At 39.7% G+C, this 20608-nt stretch overlaps 2 protein-coding genes across 14 annotated transcripts in view; one reads left to right on the top strand and one right to left on the bottom strand.

Moving 5' to 3' along the window:
- The first annotated feature begins 54 nt into the window (after positions 1 to 54).
- FBXO22 (F-box protein 22) lies at positions 55 to 4656 on the top strand. Its single transcript, XM_054836397.1, has 7 exons — positions 55 to 267; positions 397 to 529; positions 679 to 766; positions 1094 to 1189; positions 2215 to 2379; positions 3300 to 3465; positions 3905 to 4656. The coding sequence occupies exons 1-7, from the start codon at positions 164 to 166 to the stop codon at positions 4332 to 4334; spliced, it is 1182 nt and encodes a 393-aa protein (XP_054692372.1). The 5' UTR covers positions 55 to 163; the 3' UTR covers positions 4335 to 4656.
- Positions 1196 to 20608, bottom strand: part of NRG4 (neuregulin 4) — a 59146-nt gene continuing 39733 nt past the window's right edge. For 7 of the 13 annotated variants that reach the window (XM_054836385.1, XM_054836379.1, XM_054836383.1 and 4 more), the window contains 2 exons: positions 12990 to 13069; positions 10011 to 12900 (listed from right to left, as the gene is read on the bottom strand). In XM_054836385.1, coding sequence (XP_054692360.1) covers positions 10381 to 12180 — 1800 coding nt within the window. In that variant the 5' untranslated portion in view covers positions 12181 to 12900; positions 12990 to 13069 and the 3' untranslated portion in view covers positions 10011 to 10380. Of the gene's footprint in view, positions 2040 to 10010; positions 12901 to 12989; positions 13070 to 17719; positions 17870 to 20608 lie in introns of those variants that run through there. The other 6 variants (XM_054836386.1, XM_054836387.1, XM_054836388.1 and 3 more) reach the window with 2 other exon arrangements.

Genomic DNA, 20608 nt, shown 5'->3' with positions numbered 1-20608 from the left:
TCTGCGCGTGTTGCCGCCGCCTCTCCCGCGTGACCGGAACTCCGCCCCTGGAGCATCGGCGCGCGGGTGACGCAGCGCGGCGTCGGCGCGGCGGGGAAGAAGGGGAGGCGGCGGGGAAGAAGGGGAGGCGGCGGGGGAGCGGCTCGGCTGCGGCGCCGGTGCCATGGAGGCCGCCGCCAAGGGCGCCTTCGTGCTTGGCAACCTGGCCGAGGTGGTGGAGCGCGTCCTCGGGTTCCTGCCCACCAAGGCGCTGCTGCGCGCCGCCTGGTAAGGGGCGGGGCGGCGGGCGCCGCCGTCGCCGTGGCGGCCGGCTCCCCGGTCCTGAGGTAACGGCGGCGGTGAGGGCCGCTCTCGGGGCGGCCTTGCCGACGCGGCGTGTCCGTGGTGTGTTTGCAGCGTGTGCCGGCTGTGGAGGGAGTGCGCCCGGCGCATCCTGCGGGCGCGGCAGCGCGTCGCCTGGGTGTCGGCGCTGGAGCCGGGCCCTGCCGAGAGCCACGCGCTGGTGCGCGCGCTGGCCCGCGAGCTGGAGGTGGGTGCGCGGAGGGGGGGGGGCCCGTGTGCTTCGGGCTCCGCTCCCGCAGCCTCCCGCCTCCCCCCCTTCCTTCTCTCCTGCCGCCCTTCCTCCCCCCTCCCCTCCCGAGGCAGCGCCGCCCCGCTTCTTCTCCCGTCTCTTCACAGAAGGTGCACGTGCTGCCCCAAACCGTGCTCTACATAGCAGACGCCGAAACCTTCAGCGGGCACGAGGAGTGTCACGAGCAAAAGAAAGGTAAACCTCGCACCAACCCCGTCCCGCCTCGAGGAGCTGCGGGGCGCCTGGAGCCAGAGGCAGCTGGGAGGGAAATCTCCCGGTTGGGATTTCAAGGGAAAGTAAATCTTCTGCAAAAAAACCGAGGCCGCGTAGTTTTACGTTTGTGCTACGATTAGAGGAGTTCTGTTTGTGCACCAGCAGTCCTCTGCTCAGATAGAGCAGCTGCTGATGGGCTGCTGTGGTTAAACAGCATGGGATTGACTGTGAGGTTTGTTCTAGTGCTGGTCACAACTACTAATTTTCACTTCTCTCTGCTGTTTTTCTTTTTTTTTTTTTAAAAAAAAGCCAGGAAAAGAAACAGTAAAGAAACAGCAATTGCGCTCGAAAAACTGTTGCCGAAGCGATGTCAGGTTCTTGGACTGGTCACCCCAGGGATTGTAGGTAGGAGAAGAACGCGGGGTGTTGTGAGAGATCAGCTTGAAGGTGTCTAGCGTGTCGCCCATCTGTTCTGGTTCCTGTTTATCACAATTTCATATGTTTTTGAATGTATAGTTCTGCGGACTGACGGGAGAATTCTCGCAGCAATTACGTGTTCTATTACCTTGCTCGGCGTTAGCTTAAATTTTAAGGTGTTCGTGGTGTTGCTGCTAAGTCATGTGGAGCTTAAATTCTTACTTCCTGTGATGCAGTTAAATTAAAAGGGTTGATTTAATTGAGCAGACAGCTTATTGCAGTTTTTTCTGGTATTCTTAACGTAATTATTGACTGTTTCTTGGTTTTATCTGTATTTGTCAGAGTCACGTTGTGACTCATTGTACAGGACGTTCTCAGTGTGTACCTGGGTGTTATGGTCTAGCAGGAGGCATACGCAGTAACAATGGAAAACTCACAGCCTCCCTTGGCAGTCTTTTTCTAGTGCTTCCCTATCATTAGACAGTTTTTTCCTAGTTTTTTGCCTTAAATTCTCTTCCCTCAGCATAAGCAGGGTATTTGATCGTTGTCACTAGCATAATTCCATAATATACTCCCAATATTTGTGTCATTTTCCTTTATACTGTCATCACACGCTTGTGTAACACTCTTTCCCCGTTTCACTTGTGGTCCTTAAAAATCTGAGTATGTTTGCATATATTTACCTGCAGGAAGACTTGAGACAGTGGTACTGCATGGTGCTTGTTTTCCAGCTGATTTATAGTTGGTGTAGCGGGAGGGAAATGTCCAAATGTATCTGTGTCTCCTTGTCCAAAGGGAGTTCAGCACGATCTATAGCCAGCAGGACAACCTGCTTCATCTTACCAAAACAACAAAAAAATCACACCGGTTGTCAATTAGATATGTTGTTACGGAAATGAACTATCACACTTTACATTGTCTAAGCTGTTCTGCCTCTTTTAATCTGTGTTAACAGTATAGACAAAAGTAGTAGAGTCGCTGAACACGAGATGTCTGGGTTTGTATCTTTGTAGTTACCCCCATGGGTTCAAGCAGCAATCAACCTCAAGAAATTGAAGAGGGCGAAGCTGGGTTTGCTCTGTTGTTTCCCAAAATCGATGGGGTGAAAATTCATACCTTCCATTTTTCAAAAGACTTGAAGAACAGGGTCTTTGATGAAAGTAAATTTGCTGAAGCAGGTATGTCCTTGTTCTCCTTTTTTTTTGGGCTTTCGTGAAGTGTTGTATTGCTCTTTTAGGCACCAGCGCAGAAGCAACAGTTTCTGTGCTTCTATTCACAGAGCACTCTGTGGCTCTCTAGGGCTGCAGCTGGTGGTTCTGTGTCTCTGTTCTTCCCGTTCTCTGGAGTATTAAGTTACTAATCTCAAATTACCTCATTATGGTTCCAAGTGGAGCTGTTCAGAGGGAGCTGTTGGGTTTTGAGCAACATCTACTTCATTAAAAATAATGATAAATGGGTGTGTGCCATTGGAAATGATTCCTATCACTGCAGTTTAGAAATGAGTGGGGAGGAGCTGTTTCTTTTCTCAAAAATAACTTTGCATTTAGATCCAAGTGAGGTGCTGTAGCAAGGAAAGGTAGAACAGAAGGCAGCTTAGTTCAGTAAATACAGTTTACGTTCCTCACATTGTGTCCTCGGCAGGGTAGATCATTTATGAAGAGTAACATAATCAGGGTTTCTTGAGGAAATGTATTTAATTTTCAGGTCAAGCTATTTACTGCGTTGTGGTTCTTGTTGAATAACCTGTACACTCAGTTCTTATCTGTAAAAGGGCGATTAAGGCTGCTGAGTAAAACTGAAGAGCTGTGCCTTTAGAGGCTGTGATAAAACTCAAATGCTGCGCTAGAGGCTGAAGGCTGGAGGAAGCAGATGCAGTCGTCTTTTCCCGGCTAGGTTCTTTTCAGAAATTGTCACTTACGTGGGGAATGCAGCCCAGCTCCTGAATGCCTGGGCAACTTGCGTCTCGTTTTCCCAATTGCAGTACTGGAAAGCTATTACTAAAGGTGTGACATGTTATTCGAGATGAGACTAGGACAGTTGGACTTCAGGGGTCGGGGTTTAAAACTAAGAGGATTGGTGTTTGTCATTTTGTTTGGAGGTCTGAAGAATAACCCAGATCTCCGGGTGGTTCTTCTGTTTGGCTACAACTCCTGGAAGTCTGGAGCGACTCGGTTTCTTCATCAAATAGTCAATCCTTTGAATGAGAAAAGTATCATCCTGGCTGGGGGACAAGTGGAGAGCTTTACATCGCTGACATCTGAGAAGTAGGTGTCTTTTTAAAGGTAAATTCTGAAGATTTAAAATGGGAGAAACACTGCAGAAGCCATAGCCTTTTAGTTATGTCATATTAGAGATGTCCATGAACAGGAGTAAAATAATTTTTTTTTAAGACAATAAAGTCCAACTGCTACGCTGTGTCAGAAAAGCTGGAAGCTTTGTATGACTTACATGTATTTGTATGACTTTGTATGTAAGCCTAAGGTAGGCTTACGTTTAATCTGTGGTAATGGATGTGAATGTTTTTCCTTGTGAAAGGCTGCTAAAAAAAGGTTGCTAGAACTTGAAGTTTTTTAACTATGAGGTGGCTTTCAAAATCACTAGGATGTTGGTCTGCTTTGAAATCTACTTGTGCCACAGCAGAAGTTACTCAGGCTGGAAGTGGTCTCTGGAACGCTCTCTAACTCGCTGCCTATTGCCTTTCAGTAACAATGCCCAGCCTGGTGATGCCTGCGGGGTGGTCGGGCTGGCTTTCAGCGGTCCCCAGATCCAGAGTGCCACTGTTTTGTTAGACCAGGATGTAGCCGACGAGAGGACAGCAGAAGCCGCCATGCAGCGTCTCAAAGCGGCAAACATCCCCGAGCGTAACACCATTGGCTTCATGTTTGCATGTGTTGGCAGAGGATATCGGCATTATAAAACCAAAAGGAATATGGAAGCAGATGCATTTAGGAAGTTTTTTCCAAACGTTCCCCTCTTTGGCTTCTTTGGACATGGGGAAATAGGATGTGATCGAATAGTTACTGGGAATTTCGTGTTAAGAGAATGTAATGACATAAAGGATGACCTGCTTCATGGTTATACTACCGTTATGACTCTCATTCACCTTGGTTCAACTAAAGCAAACCAAGTGTAAATATGTTTTTAATGCTTCAGTGAGCTGTTTCTTTCATTCCAGAAAGCTGAGAAGTCTGGAAGAGTGGACATCTTGCAGTCAAAGCTCCTTCCAAAACGTAAACTTCATTTTGGTAATATTATCAAATCTTGTAGTTGGAATAGAGTTTAGTATCATAGCTGCAAGAAAGCTTTGCATTTTGTGTAATCCCCTGTATGCATCAGAATCGCAGGCAAATGCTATCGGATGGAATTCTGCAATTGAAGAAAGCTGCTTCCTTCCAAAATGAGAATGGTTTGCACAAATGGCAGTTGGTGTCCAAATATAAACATGTAGAAAGAAACAGTGCTTTGATGTGCTCTATTTATGTATGTCAAACAGTCTAAAAAAACTACTGATGCACACTGAAATACTGATACATAAAATCCGTCATTTCCTGGATTTCATTTCGAGACATGCACAACCTGCCCAGACTTGACAGAACTGAATGGTTTTACTAGATAAAAGGAATTAACATCTTTAGAGAAAAACAACGAAGTGCTCATTAAATAAAGATGAAAATACGTAAAAGTACCTTGCCTTCTATTCTTAGAGAAAAAGCTCCGATTTAAAGAGGTGTTGTCCAGTTACAAGCTCGGCTTGTCTCACCATCTTGAACTGAATTTCAGTCGTCTTAAATATCTGGTTTAGTGTATCTGATACTTCATGTGTACCAGCTATTTCAGTCTTTCTCTAAGTTTACACAATCAAAATGCACCGGTTGCCTTTTCTTTTAGATTCTTTTGTAGCATGATGATCTATTATGTACCTTTACATCCAGAGTGCTAGAAATTAAGACTACCTGGTATCTTTAAGTTCCTTTAAAAAGTTTTTTGCTTTTTAATTTGAAATTGTGGGGCAGCAAGATCCAACTCTGTTCTACTTATATAGAGCCTTTAAACAAGACTTGTGCTTTTGCATGTTTTTCCCATGCTTTTACATCAGGTGCCTGTTTTGATAGCTGCAGCTGGAACACAGTATTGTGAAGTTCAAGTAAGTGAATTCAGCATAGTCTCAGTATAGCTAATAATATATTTTGCTCCCTTTTAAATTCTGTCCTCCCTTTTATTTTTCACTTAGTAACAGAATGACAAGAAAATAAGATTAATTTTGCACCATTTCACCACACTTCTAAATGCTAAATCAGGCAGCTGGCCCCTTTTCAGTGTAGTAAAAAGAAAATACTTTGTATGTTGTACAACAAAATAACGATATTTTGCTTTAAATGTACCAACCGAGGCTACAGTTGGCAACTTTTTGCCCCTGTCTAGTTAAGCTTTTCCTGAAGTTGGCCTACGGAGCCAAGGTATAGACATTTCTGTCCTGAGAGTTAACTGTTGGTTTCAGGGGGTGCTGAACACAAGCAGCACTTTTCCGTGGCTATGTTGATGATGGTGTTTTGGTTTTTTTTTTTAATTAGAAGACAGAGGACGAACTGTGAACTCCCAGTGGCCGCCGAGGGATAGGAGATTAGTAAATGTAGGTTTGACTTGGAAAGTGTGTAGTTACTGCATTTAGGACAGGTATTTGGAAATGGGGGGTATGCTTGAATTTTAAGGAAAGCCTCTCAGTGGGAGGTGGATACATTTTCTCTTTTCCACATAACCGTCATGTTTGGCTCTTTCTGTTGGCATAAGGTGCATGTTTAACAGGAGGCAAAGAACATGGTTGATTTCTATAACACAGGCAGGATTCCTGTAGCTGTTAGCATGAGGTAGAGCTAGTCAGCATCGCTGTTGGCATAGGCCCATGAACTTTAACGTTTTGCTGTAGCAGAAGTAGATGAAGTATGATCAACCACGCGTCCTGAACTTCAGTGCAAACATGTCCAGAAGTGTCGGAAGAAGCAGATGGTGAGCTCTAATGATGGTGCAACAGAACAGGAAATGGGAGTGCGGTTTGAAGGGGCTGTAGTTGCCCAGTCCTGTAGCTGCGGACACTTCAGAGGTAAAAAGTACAGAAAAGATGCTGGGGGGCGGAACTCAAGAGCCTGCACTCAGTGTCCAGCATCATGTTCCCAACCCAGGGGACCCCAGAACCATGCCCTGCATGGCTGGAACCACTACGCTCTCTCCCAGAGCATGCAATGTCTTCCAAGTGACAGGGAAGTGGTGTAATTGATAAAATTGCAACATCTGTGATTAAAGGGGTTTGCTATCCAAATTCATTTTGCCTCCACACTGTAATTTGCTCTTCAGCCACAACAACTCCTAAGTGAAACCAAAATGCACGTACCAAACAGCAGTGCAATACTTTATACCTCTGCCACTCAAAAGGTAACAGTGAGGGTTTAAAGGGGACAAAGTTAGTTAAATGAATATTCAGCAATTGAGGCAAATGTGAATAGCGAGACCTCTCTAAAGATAATTATCTACAGTTACAGTGCTGATGACAGTATGTTTCCATCAAGAGAATATAGTCCCTAAGTGACCACAACTGGATTTTGGTTTCGTTAAGAAAAAACCTTCAAAGTCACAAGACCTGCAGGGAGGAGTGATGGTTTTGCTGAAAAAGGTAAAAGACATTCTTTTTCCCCTTGTTTTGAATATGAATAATGTTTTGTTGCACATTTTTTTCTTAATGCATCTTTCAATTAACTAAACTGTAGGTTTCAAAAGTACAAAAAATAACAGGCAAGGCATGTGTTGTATAACCTCATACTTGCACAACCAAAACAGCAAGTACCAAACATAAAACTATTACTATAATTTTATTTTAATATTACTAATCCAAAAATCCCCTCATTCTGTCATGTTTCTGTAACATGCAGTTGTTAAGAAAACAAGAATAATTTGATAAAAAGGAGCCAAATTATGCTAAATTGTCAAAGCTGTACTGCCAGAAAGCAATTTCAGTTAAAAACTGCAGAAAATGGCAAAGGTAGTGAACTTTTGAGGTTTGTTACTCTCTGTGTCAGATTTGTTTTGGCCCAAGTTAATATTGGAACAAGCCTTATTTTAACAGATGAATGAGGCAGACTGAATCGTGCCCCCTTGGCAGGGAACAGTAAACCAAGGTATGTAAATGATGTGGCCAAACTTTGGCTTTCGGCACGCAGCAGAGAAGGCTGATAAGAATGTTAAACCTCAGACTAAATTTTGAAAAAGCAAGTGGTTATGTATGATTCTTAATTAATTTTTAGTTAAAAGTCTACCTCAAAACTTGCTCAGCGTCACTACCCCCTCTTAGTTTATTTTTGTCTTTCTAAAAATAAACAGAGACCTTCTTTCTACTTGAAGTAACTCTGCAGTGGTGCTCATTAGCTTTCAAAGACGACACTAACTGTTATCGACCAGCATTTCATAACAATGTAGGGTATTTTTCTAAACAGACAACATACAGCTATGGTGAAAAAGTGGAAACTTTTTTCCCAAAGGAAAGGCATAAGATAGCTTTGGATTATTTGTAAATGACAGTAGCTGGATACTTACATCAGAATTATTAGCAGAGAAATAGGTAATTGGAATTTTTTTCAAGTGCTTTGATAAATTAGGAGCAAAAATTTTATTCCCAAATTAATGGGATTTGTGCTTCTGAATGCTTTTAAAAAACAATTTATAAATTGCCATCATTACATTTCACAGCTAGAACCTCGCTGAGATTAGCAGGTAGCACAAACTTCTCAAAATAGATGTTTTAGAGTGATTCACATCACTGAATCAGTGGCAGTCATGTCACCTTTTCCAGATAAATTTTCACAGCCCTAAGAGTTAGAAACAGCTTTTTTAAAATAAGCTCATCTTAGCTGAGTTGTCAATATGGCAACAGTGAGAGCAAACACTAATCCCCTGCAAACAGGGACTCTCCTAGAATCTCCAGAACTGGTGAAAGTGACTGAATAGTTTGAAACAGCAGCAAATTTTATGATGGAGAACGCACAACACAGATTCAAATTAGAGTCCTGTTAAAAAATGCCAGCAGTTGATGCTTAGTTACATTTTTACAGCCCACCATTTGCCTGTACAAAAGTCGTAGTCTAAATAACATTACTTAAATTGAGAGGATAATTTGAAAACAATCTCTTTTAATGTATGCTGAAAAGGAACGTTCAAATGTTACACAAACTGGCATAGAGGTGCATTTAGAAGTGTTAAAAATTGGTTGTAGTTTTAATTTGGGGGACGAAAACAGCACTATCTTCTTGTTACTTCAGCTGCAGGTTTTGTTTGTATGCCCTTAGATAGCTATAGCTATAGAAATAATGGCTGGTGAAAAGTTTTGTGGAGTATCAGTCCCAAACATGGAACTGAGTGCCAGCCTGCCTATCGGTATTTCACGAAATGTGTATTTGGTACTTTGCTATCAATTGCTCTCTCGCATTACATACAGATTATGTTGAACAGGTTACAATCGCAAGAAAAGCAAGAACAGACTTTGAATAAGCACAAACAGAGAACGTTACATACAATGATGAAAAAGTTTTGGGGTTTTTTAAACATCTTTAGGCACAGGTATGTTTGGGGTTTTTTGTTTGCTCGTTTCCCCCCCAAAGTACAGGAAATACCGCAGTACTTCCTTGAAAGAAGTACGTTTTTCACTAAACCACAAAGAGCAAATAATTTATGTCTGGATTCTTTTGATTATTCTGTATAATGTGAGATATAGAAATATTCCCTCTCTTCATTTAAGTATATAGATGTCAACAAAAACATTGTATCTGAGAGAGGTACAGTGAATATATGCATCCTGGTCATCTAAATAACATTGCCAAAGAATCGTAACACAATTTAGGTCTAGGGTTTTTTTCCTAAACATATGTAGGTAAGTCTTCGTTAATATCCCTGGTCATAGTACAAGTGAAAACTCTTATCCAAACTAATCTACAGTCTTTTCAGTTTTTACTGGAAATAGCTTGATGTCCTTTAAATCTGAAAGGATGCTAAATACTAAAGGAACTTAATTAAGGGGTTTGGTTTGGTTTTTACTGTAGAAGAGTTGGGTGTCCCATGTTAAACCCATAAGCACCTTTGGCTAAAGCTCTCCCTGGGCAGTCCTCTCTACGTACGTACCTCCTGATACAGAACTTGCTGAACATGTGATGGGAATTTTAGCCTTTTTTTTTAGGTAAGCTCACTGCTTTCCCTTTCTGCCTGGACTCTGGTCAGCTCGGTAGCTCCCACTCAGAACACGCACAACAGAAAGCAATGGCACAGACACCATTTCTATTGTGATAAGTTCTCTTCCCCCATTTCTTCTCTGCTTTCCGTTTTCAAATAACTGAGTCAGACTGTCTATCAGAACCCCTCTACTGGTCTTTAAAAATGCAGGGCCGGGGGAATTTTTTTTTTTTTAGTGCAGTAAGTTGTGAAGGGGTCACACAACATTGAAGATACCTTTAAAATGGGAAGTGCTACCAAATGGACTTCCTGTTGGTCTTCCCGCTTAATATTTAACAATGTAAATCAAAATATGCAGCACAGAGAAATCCTCTTGTTTTCTTTGAACAGCCATTTCTCCTCCTTTCATTGTACCTTGCTCCAGTGTTTGGGCTACTAATGAAAAAAATTATATACTGAGTAACACATAAGCAACCTCTTATTTAGGTCTATAAAGAGATTTCCTGCTAGTGGCTGGCATATCATTCTGCAAGTGATGAAAAGGTTTTTGCAACACATTATGAAGAGACCTCTACTACAAGATTCTGGAAGGAAAACATGATCCTCAGGTATAAAAGAATTTTTGCCATAACACTATAATAAATTGTGGTGTAGTCATATTAGTGGAGGTTCCTAGGAAATTAGTCTTTTCCCCCCTCCATAACCTTTCAGCTGGTGGAGGGGTAATTTTAAAGACATGAGATCTTATCTTTCATGAAAACAGGAGTCAAGCAGAGAAGAGAGACCTCATTACTTGTCCCTGCATATACACGTAACACCTTTTTAGACTCCAGTGACTCCAATCACAAGATCTGATCCATTGGAACCGGTGTTTCTTTAGCTTTATTGCTCACAGGACTACTTGCTTAATTTTGTAAGCAAGCATTGCTAGAGAGTGTTGTACTGTTTTATTAAATTACATGTAATGTTAGCTACCCTGCACTTTCTGTGGCATTTGACCACCTTAAAATGAATTTGTAGCCTGATCTCATTTTCACCTCAACATCACATTCACAAAGCCTGTGAATTAAAATAATTAATTTTAGAAGCTGAAACCTTCTCAGATGCAATGGGTATGAAACAGTTTGAATCGCTAATTGGATTTCCTTCAAAGATACCACTGTTTCATAAATCAACTTGTTTGCATTTAAACATGGTTTTGGTTTATGCATCCTCACTTTTTGTACAAATTGTTTCCTGAATAATGCAAACAAGAGTGGTAACCATGAATAACTATTCCATATCTGTCTAGAAAGCTGAGACGGTTCTAAGAGTTTATAGAGTACAACTTGAGTCCATTTATTTCTTACATCTTCTGTTAATAATTCCATCCTGAATTTCCACGTAAGATGACCACAAGCCTTTTCCTTCTTCAATGAAAATAGTGTACCAAACTTTAACATTATTAGGTCTGAATGTCTCATGATCAATAATATATGGAAGTTACCTAACAGCAGTCGTCTCTGACTAGCTTTGACCGAGGCTGTACAGAGTACTTTAGGTAATACTGATTCTAATGTAGCTGTCCGTACTGCTACAAATCTCCTAAACTCTGTATTTAACAGTGGCATGTCCTTATGTGATAAAAAATCACTTTTATCTTTCCTAGCCTTTAAAACAACATTATCAGCTTCCTTCAGAATATCTGCTAAAGGTTTGAAGTCCAGAGAATAACCTATAAGATCAGTTAATTTGGGGAGAAAGTGATCTTTTAGTGCTTTATATAACTTAATCAGGGGTTTCTCTGGATCATGTCCTCTACTTGATTTGGTGCCCTCAGATTCTCCCTTCAGATGCTGAGCTTTAACTGGGACTCTAACTTCTCTGACCGGAGTCCTCAGAAGGTAATGTGTTTTTCTGTTTTGTTTCCTAGTAGCTATTATAATATGGTTTTCTCTTTGACTTCTTACCTTATACACTGTAACCGCATGTCTTTTCTTCTCTGTCTTGCTGTACTTTTGTCTACATTGGTAGAAAGTACACACTATTTTTTCTGACACTAAAGCATGTAGCAGACACCCTAGGAATAGAAGCTTATTCAACATTTTCATTGCACCTGTATTTTTATACACCTCCAGATGTTTTATTTCAGAGATAAGAAATCTGCATTCTGCATTTTCTCCCTTTTCAATTCCTGAAGTTTTCTCAATTAACCTTCTCTTCAATACAACCTTATAAATCCCACAGAATGAGCTGCTAGGTAATGTGCCATTATGGAAACATATCTGATTTTTGCTGGTTTCCAGTGCTAGAAATGAGTGGAAAAGAAAATTGTTCAGTTCACATTTTCTATGTTTCTGACTAACCAGACAGTCTCTTTGTGTTGTCAAGGCAGAGAGAGAGATGGACCATGTCATTTGGCCCCTCTTTGTCCGAGTAAGAGAATCCTGTGAGGAACCAGATAGTGATATATAATATACTGGTGCGATCAACAAATGGTTATGTGAATAAAACAAATAAATCTTTAGAGAGGGCAGCACTTGTTCAGCCAAGACACCTGGCTGGATAATATTTTGTGTCAGGAGTGGACCTGATGAATAAAATTCCTGACTTCTAGTATCTGAAATACCAACTGGAAAATTTAAGTTAAGGTTTAAATCTCCCTCAGTAGCAAGATTTTCAGAAGAAAGCCAGACAAAAATAAGAACTTCAAGGAAGGTGTCTTGCTTAATATTAGGGATGTATATTAAACAAAGGGTAAATACTCTGCCTAATAAGCTTCTTTTAACCATTACCTATCTCTTTTCTTAATCTTTTAACTTGAATTAAAATCTTGTGCCAGGAAGCTGGCCAATACACTAGCAGTGGTACCTCATCCTTGTGTTGTCTTACCATTAAAAAAAAAAAAATAAAAAAATCAGTGTTGGCTGGAGAAAGGTACTTTTTTTCCCCTACATATGGTAAGTATATCTGAAACAAGCCAAATTCTGGACATGTATCACAGGTATAAATTTTGAAACTATTGAATCAAGACAGTCCTCAACTCCTCTGGGGCAATCCTGTGAAAAAGGACGATCCTATCAAAAACTCATAGTATTACTTCATGCTAAAACCCCTATGATTATCTCATATTCTCTGTGCAGTGAAAAGAAAGATTATTTCGTATTTCCCATGCAGTAAAAACCAAAATTAATCTCATGCTTCTACTTGTGCGTTATTGAAAACAGTAACTTGTCATGAAAAATCTCAAAATTCAAACATGAGTTATAGTGATTTCTGTATAATTTGATACACTTTTAAAAATACATAGAAACTCTAATAAGCGCAACTGTTTCTCTTTACGTCTTAGTTGCAGTCTTCTCCCACACCTAAGCAAGCCTCCTATTTCAGTCTACTTTCTTCTCTCATCTTGCTTACCACATCATCCTCTACAACTACTGTATTCTTAGGGTTGCTCTGCATGTTGTTTTCCCACCATTCTTCCACTCTAATGCTTTACTCTGTTATTATTTCTGCAAAATAAACAAAACACATGCATTTAATTAAAGAAAACTTCCTACTCTGCCTTCCTTATGGAGTCAAATCATTTAAGTGTACTCACTGTTGCAGCCATTGCTGCTTGTAGTCTCAACCAGGTTGGCACCACACTCTGAAGAACTTGTCCTTGGAATGGAAGCTTTCCTGACCATAAGAAACAAAGAAGAGACAACAGGGAGGTAAAAAAAAAAACCCGACAAGCACGAGAGTGAAAAAAAGTTATAAGTGAAAAAAGTTGTCAGAGAAGACACGAATTGATTGAATGATGCTTCCACTGAAAAAAGTGACATGGGTCTTCTGCAATTACTTTCTAAATAATACTCAACATTTTTGAGAAGCACGTATTTGAGGGAGAAGAACAGAGATCAGAGATAGGAACAGCACTTGGAACTACATGGCTTCTCTCCTGAAGTTAATGTTCATGTTTGTCTGATTTCTCAGGTCTTTATTTAATCAGTTAGTAGACACCACAAAATTATTTATCGTTAACTCTCCCAGCATTTGGAAGTGAAATATCAATATTGTGATATTTTCCACATTTTTTTGAGGAGAAACAGATCTTTTAAATAGAGCTGATCTCTTGCTGTCTCCTTTCTTTTAATAGTAATTAGCCATCTGCTCTCTTGAGAAGAGTCACGAGCTATTCTCCTTTCTGTCCAGTTTGTGTCCTGTGGTGATACAACTCCTCCACAAAGTCTGTTGTCTTGGACAGCTTCAATGGCTTTATTCCTAGACCCTGTTGTTTTGGCTGCCTGAGTTCCTGTTCATCAATATACGCTTATCTTACAGGTAATTTGGCATTTCAACATGGACTTGCAATAAAGTATAGAAATGACCTGCAGATTTATTTTAGCTTTCCCTAGGGTTTTCTCTGTTCCTCTAGGCTGTGTATGTGGCATTCAGGCCTCTATATTGTTTTTAAATGAAAGCTGGCTTATGTGGAATCTATACTAATCAGCTACCTTCCTCAGTATGCTTCAGGAGAAGGAAGGCCAGATGGACCTGTACTCACAGGTGAATTGCTTGTAGCAAAATATGTCATTCGTTACCTCAGTAACAATGGAATAGCAAGGATTTCTGCATACCTTCCTTTTTTCCCCAGGCCAAAACAATGGGCTTTATCAGTACCGTTGTTTGTTGTGAGATAGAGTGTGGCTAGATCTGGATTTGCTCTACCTCCATACACTCTGCTCTGCTAACAGGTTATGTAGCTCCTGGGCCTAAAGCTGCACAGGAGCCTACTCCAATCCAAGAAATTTTTTCAGTGTTAAATAGCAAATCGCTGTCATAAAACCAGTTCTGATTTTATATATATATATATGTAGATAAGTTTTACATTCACAATGTAAATATTTTACTATCTTTGCTAAAATACAGTTGTTGGCATGATAACAAATCTTCTAGTGAATCCCAATAAAGAGCAATAGTTTTATGTGCTGAGCTTTTACAGGAATGCAGCAAATGGAACTTAGCATGCTCCTTAAAGATCGGGATTCCCTCTTTCACAGAGAAGCAACATTTATTGCCTATGAAACAGAACACTCCAGGAGAAAACTTGATAAAATAACATAGGAAGCTAATGTACCGAACTGTTTTTCACATTAATTTTGGGCGTGGACAGTACTGTTCTTATGAATTCCTACAACACGATATAAAATTTTTTTATAAGACTCAGCTTTGAGGACACATAAAAGCAGTCTTTTTTTTTTAACAACAGTCCTCAGAATTTTTGCAGAAAGTAAATGAAAGCTACTCACTTTACTACCTAACTAATGATATTCTATCAATCTGAGACTTGCTAAGAGAGCTCTACAGTAGCCTTTCCTTCAGCAGGTTCGAGAAACAGTGGGAGGTTTAACCTTAGACTACTGTTTATCTTTTCCAGTTCTAAGCTGCTTTTTTTATCAGTAGTCCTTGACCATTTCTCCCTCTTTTCTCCCTCTATTCTCTGCTATTCCTTTCACTCAGACCTTCAGTTCCTTTCCTTTATCTTTATTTTGTTCTACTTTCCATCATTCTCACCCTCTAGCTATTTCAAATACTGTCTGTTTCTTCATTATCTTTGATTCTCTCTCCTCCCTCTCCTTGTAGGTTTGCTTTCCCAAACCATAACATCTTGATGAATCCTAGTACATAATCAAATACAGCATGAAATCAGCTTAACAGCAGATTGTTGGTAGATTGGAAAAAATAAATCCTCGGCTGATAAAAATGTGATGACTCAGCTAAATATCAAATGAGAATTATTTCCCACTGTTCAACCAGAGCTTTTCCTATGCAGCCCTCTTACGGGTTACTTTCCCCATTACTTATGATTTGGTTTTATAAGCAGAGCAATGAAATGCTTTCTCTCCACCCTTGTATGCTGAATGGATTTGTTGGTAGGGAGCAATAAATGCACTTGCACAGGCCGGGTCCTGAAATCTGCCCCAAGCAGCCTGAAAGGATGACAGGGACAAGAAAATAGAGCACTGATTTCCTAAATTTTAAAAGATTTGGTGTATAATTTTACAGATTCAGTTTCTGTATCCTAAATTGCAATTGATAGCTGCTCTTCTGCATCCCTCCAGACTGCATCACTGTTTATGCTAAACCTGCACTACGAATCCTCTGCTGAAAGGGCCACAGAAATGCTTCCTAACACACGACATAGGGGAAAAAACTCCCGGCTTTCTGATTCTGGATCAAATGTATTTGTTAATAAAGTGCAATACTGGAAACTTGATAGGACAATATTTCTCTTAACATTTCCTGTCAGAGGACAAGGCAAGGGTGACGCAAACTCTCAGCTAACTCTTACAAGCTGCAGTTCCACCCTCTTCCAGGATGTTATGATACGGTTGGTAGATAAAATTTTGGGGGTGGAGGGGAAACCAGTATTAATGATAGCTGCTAGTGATAATCATGTTTTGTTTAGACAGCTGAAAAGGGGAATAGATCAAGTGTCCACTTCAGCCTCCTCATATGTTGGTCACTTCAGTCAAGAGAGAAAGACTTTTAGACATGGTGTTTCTTTTATAGATGAGTTCTCTAGCAGAAGATGATTGTGCTGCATGAGTCTCTGAAGTGTAAAGGTAAGACAAGACAATTTTTAACCTGTTATGTTCTGTTCTTTATACTTTATACTATATCAAAGTTGTTGATCGTCATTTTATGAGATTTCCCAAGCTAGTCTGGTATGTAAGATAGGTTCAAGGGCAACTCTCTTAAGACTGAGTTGCTGCCCCTGTTATTTTTCTAATAAAGAGGTCCTACTACTTCTTTTGCCAGTTAAGTAAAGCTTGAATAAATTGATTTCCTATAAAGAAATAGAGTGGTTGATGTTCATCTTCCAACTGTTAAAAAAAAAAAAACAAACAAAAAAACCCAACTTGCGCAGACCTGTAATTGCTGTTATTTGAAGCTTCTGTACTTTGCAATGTAAGACTCCCTGACCATAAAACTCAATAGATTGCATCTCCAGTCTTCCCCTAATTTTACTGTATGCAAGAGGAAAGGGATCCTCTGATTACTCTGAATTCTCTGCTTTCTGAAGACTTTTTTTTCCTCTTTTTAGAGACAAGCTTTGCTTCTGAAAAAATACTCCCCGTACCTCTATGAGACTTGAATTCTTTCTTTAGCTGTATTCTATTCTAATAACTTTATAGTAATCTGCAAATGTTCTTTAGCTAACAACTGCTGTGGCATTCCACTGTTAAGACAGGATTAATTTAACTAAAATGACTAAGGTGGGGAGTATCCTCTACAACAAGTTGTTTTGGTGGGTTTTTTAATACAAATGCTCTTTATCTCTTCCAAATATATTCAGCTATGGGAAAAACTGGCATTCACTGGGTTTCCATGACAGCAGCTGAGGTAAAACTAGACCAGCTATTCCAAAGGTCGCTCACTGAAAGGCACTGATCAGAGAGCTTGATTTGGCAATGTGATTATGGGAGAGCAAAGAACAGAATTGCAAGAACCTTAGGTTAGCATAACCAAGGAGAAATGCAGCATAGGAGTAACAGGAAGAGGCTGCAAGTCTGTGAAGGCTGAGAATTACAGGGGCTTCCAAGTTGCCTCATAAAGGCATAAATACCTATTAACAGTATATGACAAAATGAGCTCTTACAAAAAGCACTGTACCCTAAAAAGGGAGGGTTGACTTGCATACATAAATGCAGAGAGTAAATGAAGAGACTAAGTTTGTTTGGGTGTGGTATAAGTGTACTGATATACTGTACTGATACATGTACAGCATCAAATAGTTGAGTTAATCCCAATAACTGCTTCTGTGTTTTCATTCCTAATAAGTCCTAATATGCCTAAATTCTTGAATTTGATTCTTTCCTTAGTTTTCCTCTTTAAATCAGGAGCTGCAAAGGAACTGGGAACTAATGGTATCAGTTGGTTTGGCTGCCAGTTAACGCAGTGGAGCAGTTTCTGATCCCTAAGCACATTAGTAATTTGCTGCTGCTTCTCAACCTTTGGACAACATAAGGGTTGATTAATGTTTTAAAATGCTAGCACTAACTCTAGGGAGACTGTAAAATCTCTCAGAAATGGGTGTACTACATGTATTTTTTTACAAAGCAACTATAAGTAACAGCTTAGAAAAGACATCGAGAAAACTACAAGCCAGGAAGTAAAATATTACAAGCAACAAGTTGAGACTTCCACATTAATTATGCTGAAAAACCATACAAACCTTATGGATAATTCATTACATACTTTTAAATTCAAATAATTAGTACATGATTACCAGAAGAAATTTCTACTTGATTAAATAGCTTCAGCACTCTGAAGCACTTTTACCTGCAAAGGAAGTAGAATGCTCCAATTACGAGAACTCCTAGAAGCAGCAGCGAAGCCAAGAAAGCTGCAAACAGGTCACCTTTGGTTTGGGACTTGATGCTGGGCAGCAAAACTTCCTCACAACGGGCTCCTGTGTAATTCTCAATACACCTGGGAAACCAAGTTTTATTTGGATTAGATGATAACTTTTCATCTAATATGAAAAGCACAAAGGCTTCTTTTGGTCGTAAGTGGGGAGAGAACTTGTTATGGCGTAATTCAAGGTTTGTATTTGTTTCGCAGCAACTCCTCTTACGGCATTTCCACTCACTTCGTATTTCTGGAACAAAGGGAATTGGGCATGTTGGGCATCAGGTTTATATTCTGATCCATATTGCTTTTATATATTAAACCGTATCTTTCTTAATACATTCATTGGATTAGTAATATACTTCACAATGGTGTACTTCGTAGTTAAATCTGTGTCCTCCACTGGCAGATTTAATTAATTAAATCCACCTCTTTAGTGTTAACTGTGGCATCCCACTGGTTCTCACACAGTAGTCATGCTTTCTTTTCCCCCTTTCGTGTAACTTTCTAGCTTTCTTTGTTGAAGAGCTAGTACTGTCAGCTAAATAGATCACGGAAATGGGAATTCATTGAGACACAGTACACCCTAAATCGCAAAAGTTAGTTTATGCAGTGTAATAATTCATGCCAGAATGTGTTACGTGCTTGGTGAATGACCCTCTCTTGGAGACACCTAGCTAAAAGTCATCTCTATGATGCTTATTTTATGTATTGAGCTTCTGAAGACAGGATTAAAATGAATATGGTATTTTACCATGGTAAAATGGTATGATATTTAATTAAAATAAATAAAATGGATGGCTTACTAATTCATATTGAGTCAAAAATAGATAGGTTGAAGCTAAACTAATCTTCATTTGTCTTATATTTTGCACTAGGTTTTCTTAAGGAATCTATTGCATTACAGAAAATGGAAAGCACTTCGTTCAATAACTACATTCTGCATGTATCTTTTATGTATGTAAATTCGCTTCTCTCTATTTGTATTACTAAAGATCTTGCTCCTTCTTGCTATTTCTGGCACTGAAGTCATAATAATCTGTGACATAAGCAATTTCAGGCTCCAGCTGAGAAAAATGGGCTGAACTCTGTAGCATACTTGAAGTTCTCAACTGCTATTGCCAGCTGCAAGGTATGATTTCAGATGAGGGATAAGAAGGTGGAGTGGGGAGGAACTGCCAAAAAAGACAGGCATCTAGCGTATCTAAATAAGACAAATGGATCACTGTGAGTATACCACCAGGCATGCTTGATGTGACTCCCAGCACTGCTTTCTGTAGATTATGGATCACTATTTCAGTAACGCTAGTCTAAGCTATTGCACAAAGAATTACTACCATTTCTTTTAATTCTTTGTCTTTGGAAATAAAATGGAAGATTTAGACACTAGGAGAAAGATTTAACTATCAGCATATATTAAAGCTGTGCAACTGATGAAACAGCCACCATTTACTAAGGACAACTTTTCAAAGTTACTGTGCTTGACTTCTGGGAGAAGGAAGGGTAGGCAGACTGCTCTGATTGCTTGAGATAATGCTCCAGATATTTACTGTAAGTATAGTGGCATTTCAGTAGCCTATTTCTGAAATACTGTAGAATACTTTAAGAATAGAAGTGTAGTTTGAGTGGGGCATTGTTCTCTAGCAAGTGAGAGAGAAATGCTTTGGAGAGCTGAATAGAATAACAGGGATAGAAAATGGAATATAAAATTTGTGGAAGTATTCTTGAATACCAATGAAAACTGGAGAATAATGCAAGGCTAAAATGATACAGGAAGGAAGAAAAAATAAATAGGTTTTGGCATCAAATTAAGGCTCATGGAAAAGTTCTAGAGAATGAGTGTAAAGGGAATAAGTCAGTAGCCTAAAGAGAAAAATAAAGCAGGAGGAAGAAAAAACAGTCTTAGCTGAAGAGAGTTGCGTATAGGATGAGGTAAAAGGCTAGGGTTAGGGAATTTTGTGATACAGTGGAGTTGGCATGAAGAGTGCATGGAAGGCATATTCATGTTCTACCAAAGACCACGGGAAGGAAGTTGGGAATGTGATGACAGTGTAGCAAAACGGTCACTGAGATTGTAGCTACTTTCTACTAAATAGAAAACAGAACCAGATGCTTAAGGTAATCATAAATCTTCAAGAAGGAAAGGAGCCAGAAGGCCTAAGACTGTAAGGGGAAAACTGTAGCCAATATGAATCCAAGGTCATAGCAAAGGGCAAAAGACCTACACCAAAAAAGCACATACAAAACTTAAATATCCTGGATGCTGCACCTATTAATTCTTCCTGGATGTGACCAAAACAAGTTTTAGAAACATGTTTTCCATGACTTGCCAGTTTGATAGTACCTGTTTAACAGTGTGCAATGGATTAGGGATTACAAAGCTATCCATCCACTTTCACTTGCTGAAAGTGATTCCATGCTATGTAGAAAATACTATTGTATAGCCTAAAAATGATGGAGGTTTTCAAAGAAACAGGAACATTGATATAAGGTATCTCTTGGTTACATTTAAATAAAAAAAAAAAATTACAGCTAATGTGACCCTACCAACAGGCTCTGCTGCAGTTAGGGCATTTCTGAAAATCCAAATGTTCAGATATTGGCTTGCACAAGCTTTTATGAAGTCATCAGTGCTGATGTACAAACAGGTGAAGGACTATGTTAAATATAGAAGCAACTGATGGTTTAAGACAACTGAGAGAGGGAAAGGTTACTACTCTAAGTCCCTTCCTAAAATTGGTGGGAAAGAAACTCAGAAGATCTGCTTATCCTCTTGCATTAGAGAGCTCTAATAATTTCAGTGGAGTTACATACACAGTG

The sequence above is a fragment of the Grus americana genome, chromosome 10 (genome assembly GCF_028858705.1).
Source record: "Grus americana isolate bGruAme1 chromosome 10, bGruAme1.mat, whole genome shotgun sequence".
In the NCBI taxonomy this organism is placed as follows: domain Eukaryota; kingdom Metazoa; phylum Chordata; class Aves; order Gruiformes; family Gruidae; genus Grus; species Grus americana.
This window is presented reverse-complemented; position numbering and strand designations above follow the sequence as displayed.

Coding starts and splice junctions, on each gene's coding strand:
- FBXO22 (XM_054836397.1), top strand. CDS start 164: ATGGAGGCCGCCGCCAAGGGCGCCTTCGTGCTTGGCAACCTGGCCGAG. Junction 530..678: donor CGCTGGCCCGCGAGCTGGAG/GTGGGTGCGCGG, acceptor GTCTCTTCACAG/AAGGTGCACGTGCTGCCCCA. Junction 767..1,093: donor GTGTCACGAGCAAAAGAAAG/GTAAACCTCGCA, acceptor TTTAAAAAAAAG/CCAGGAAAAGAAACAGTAAA.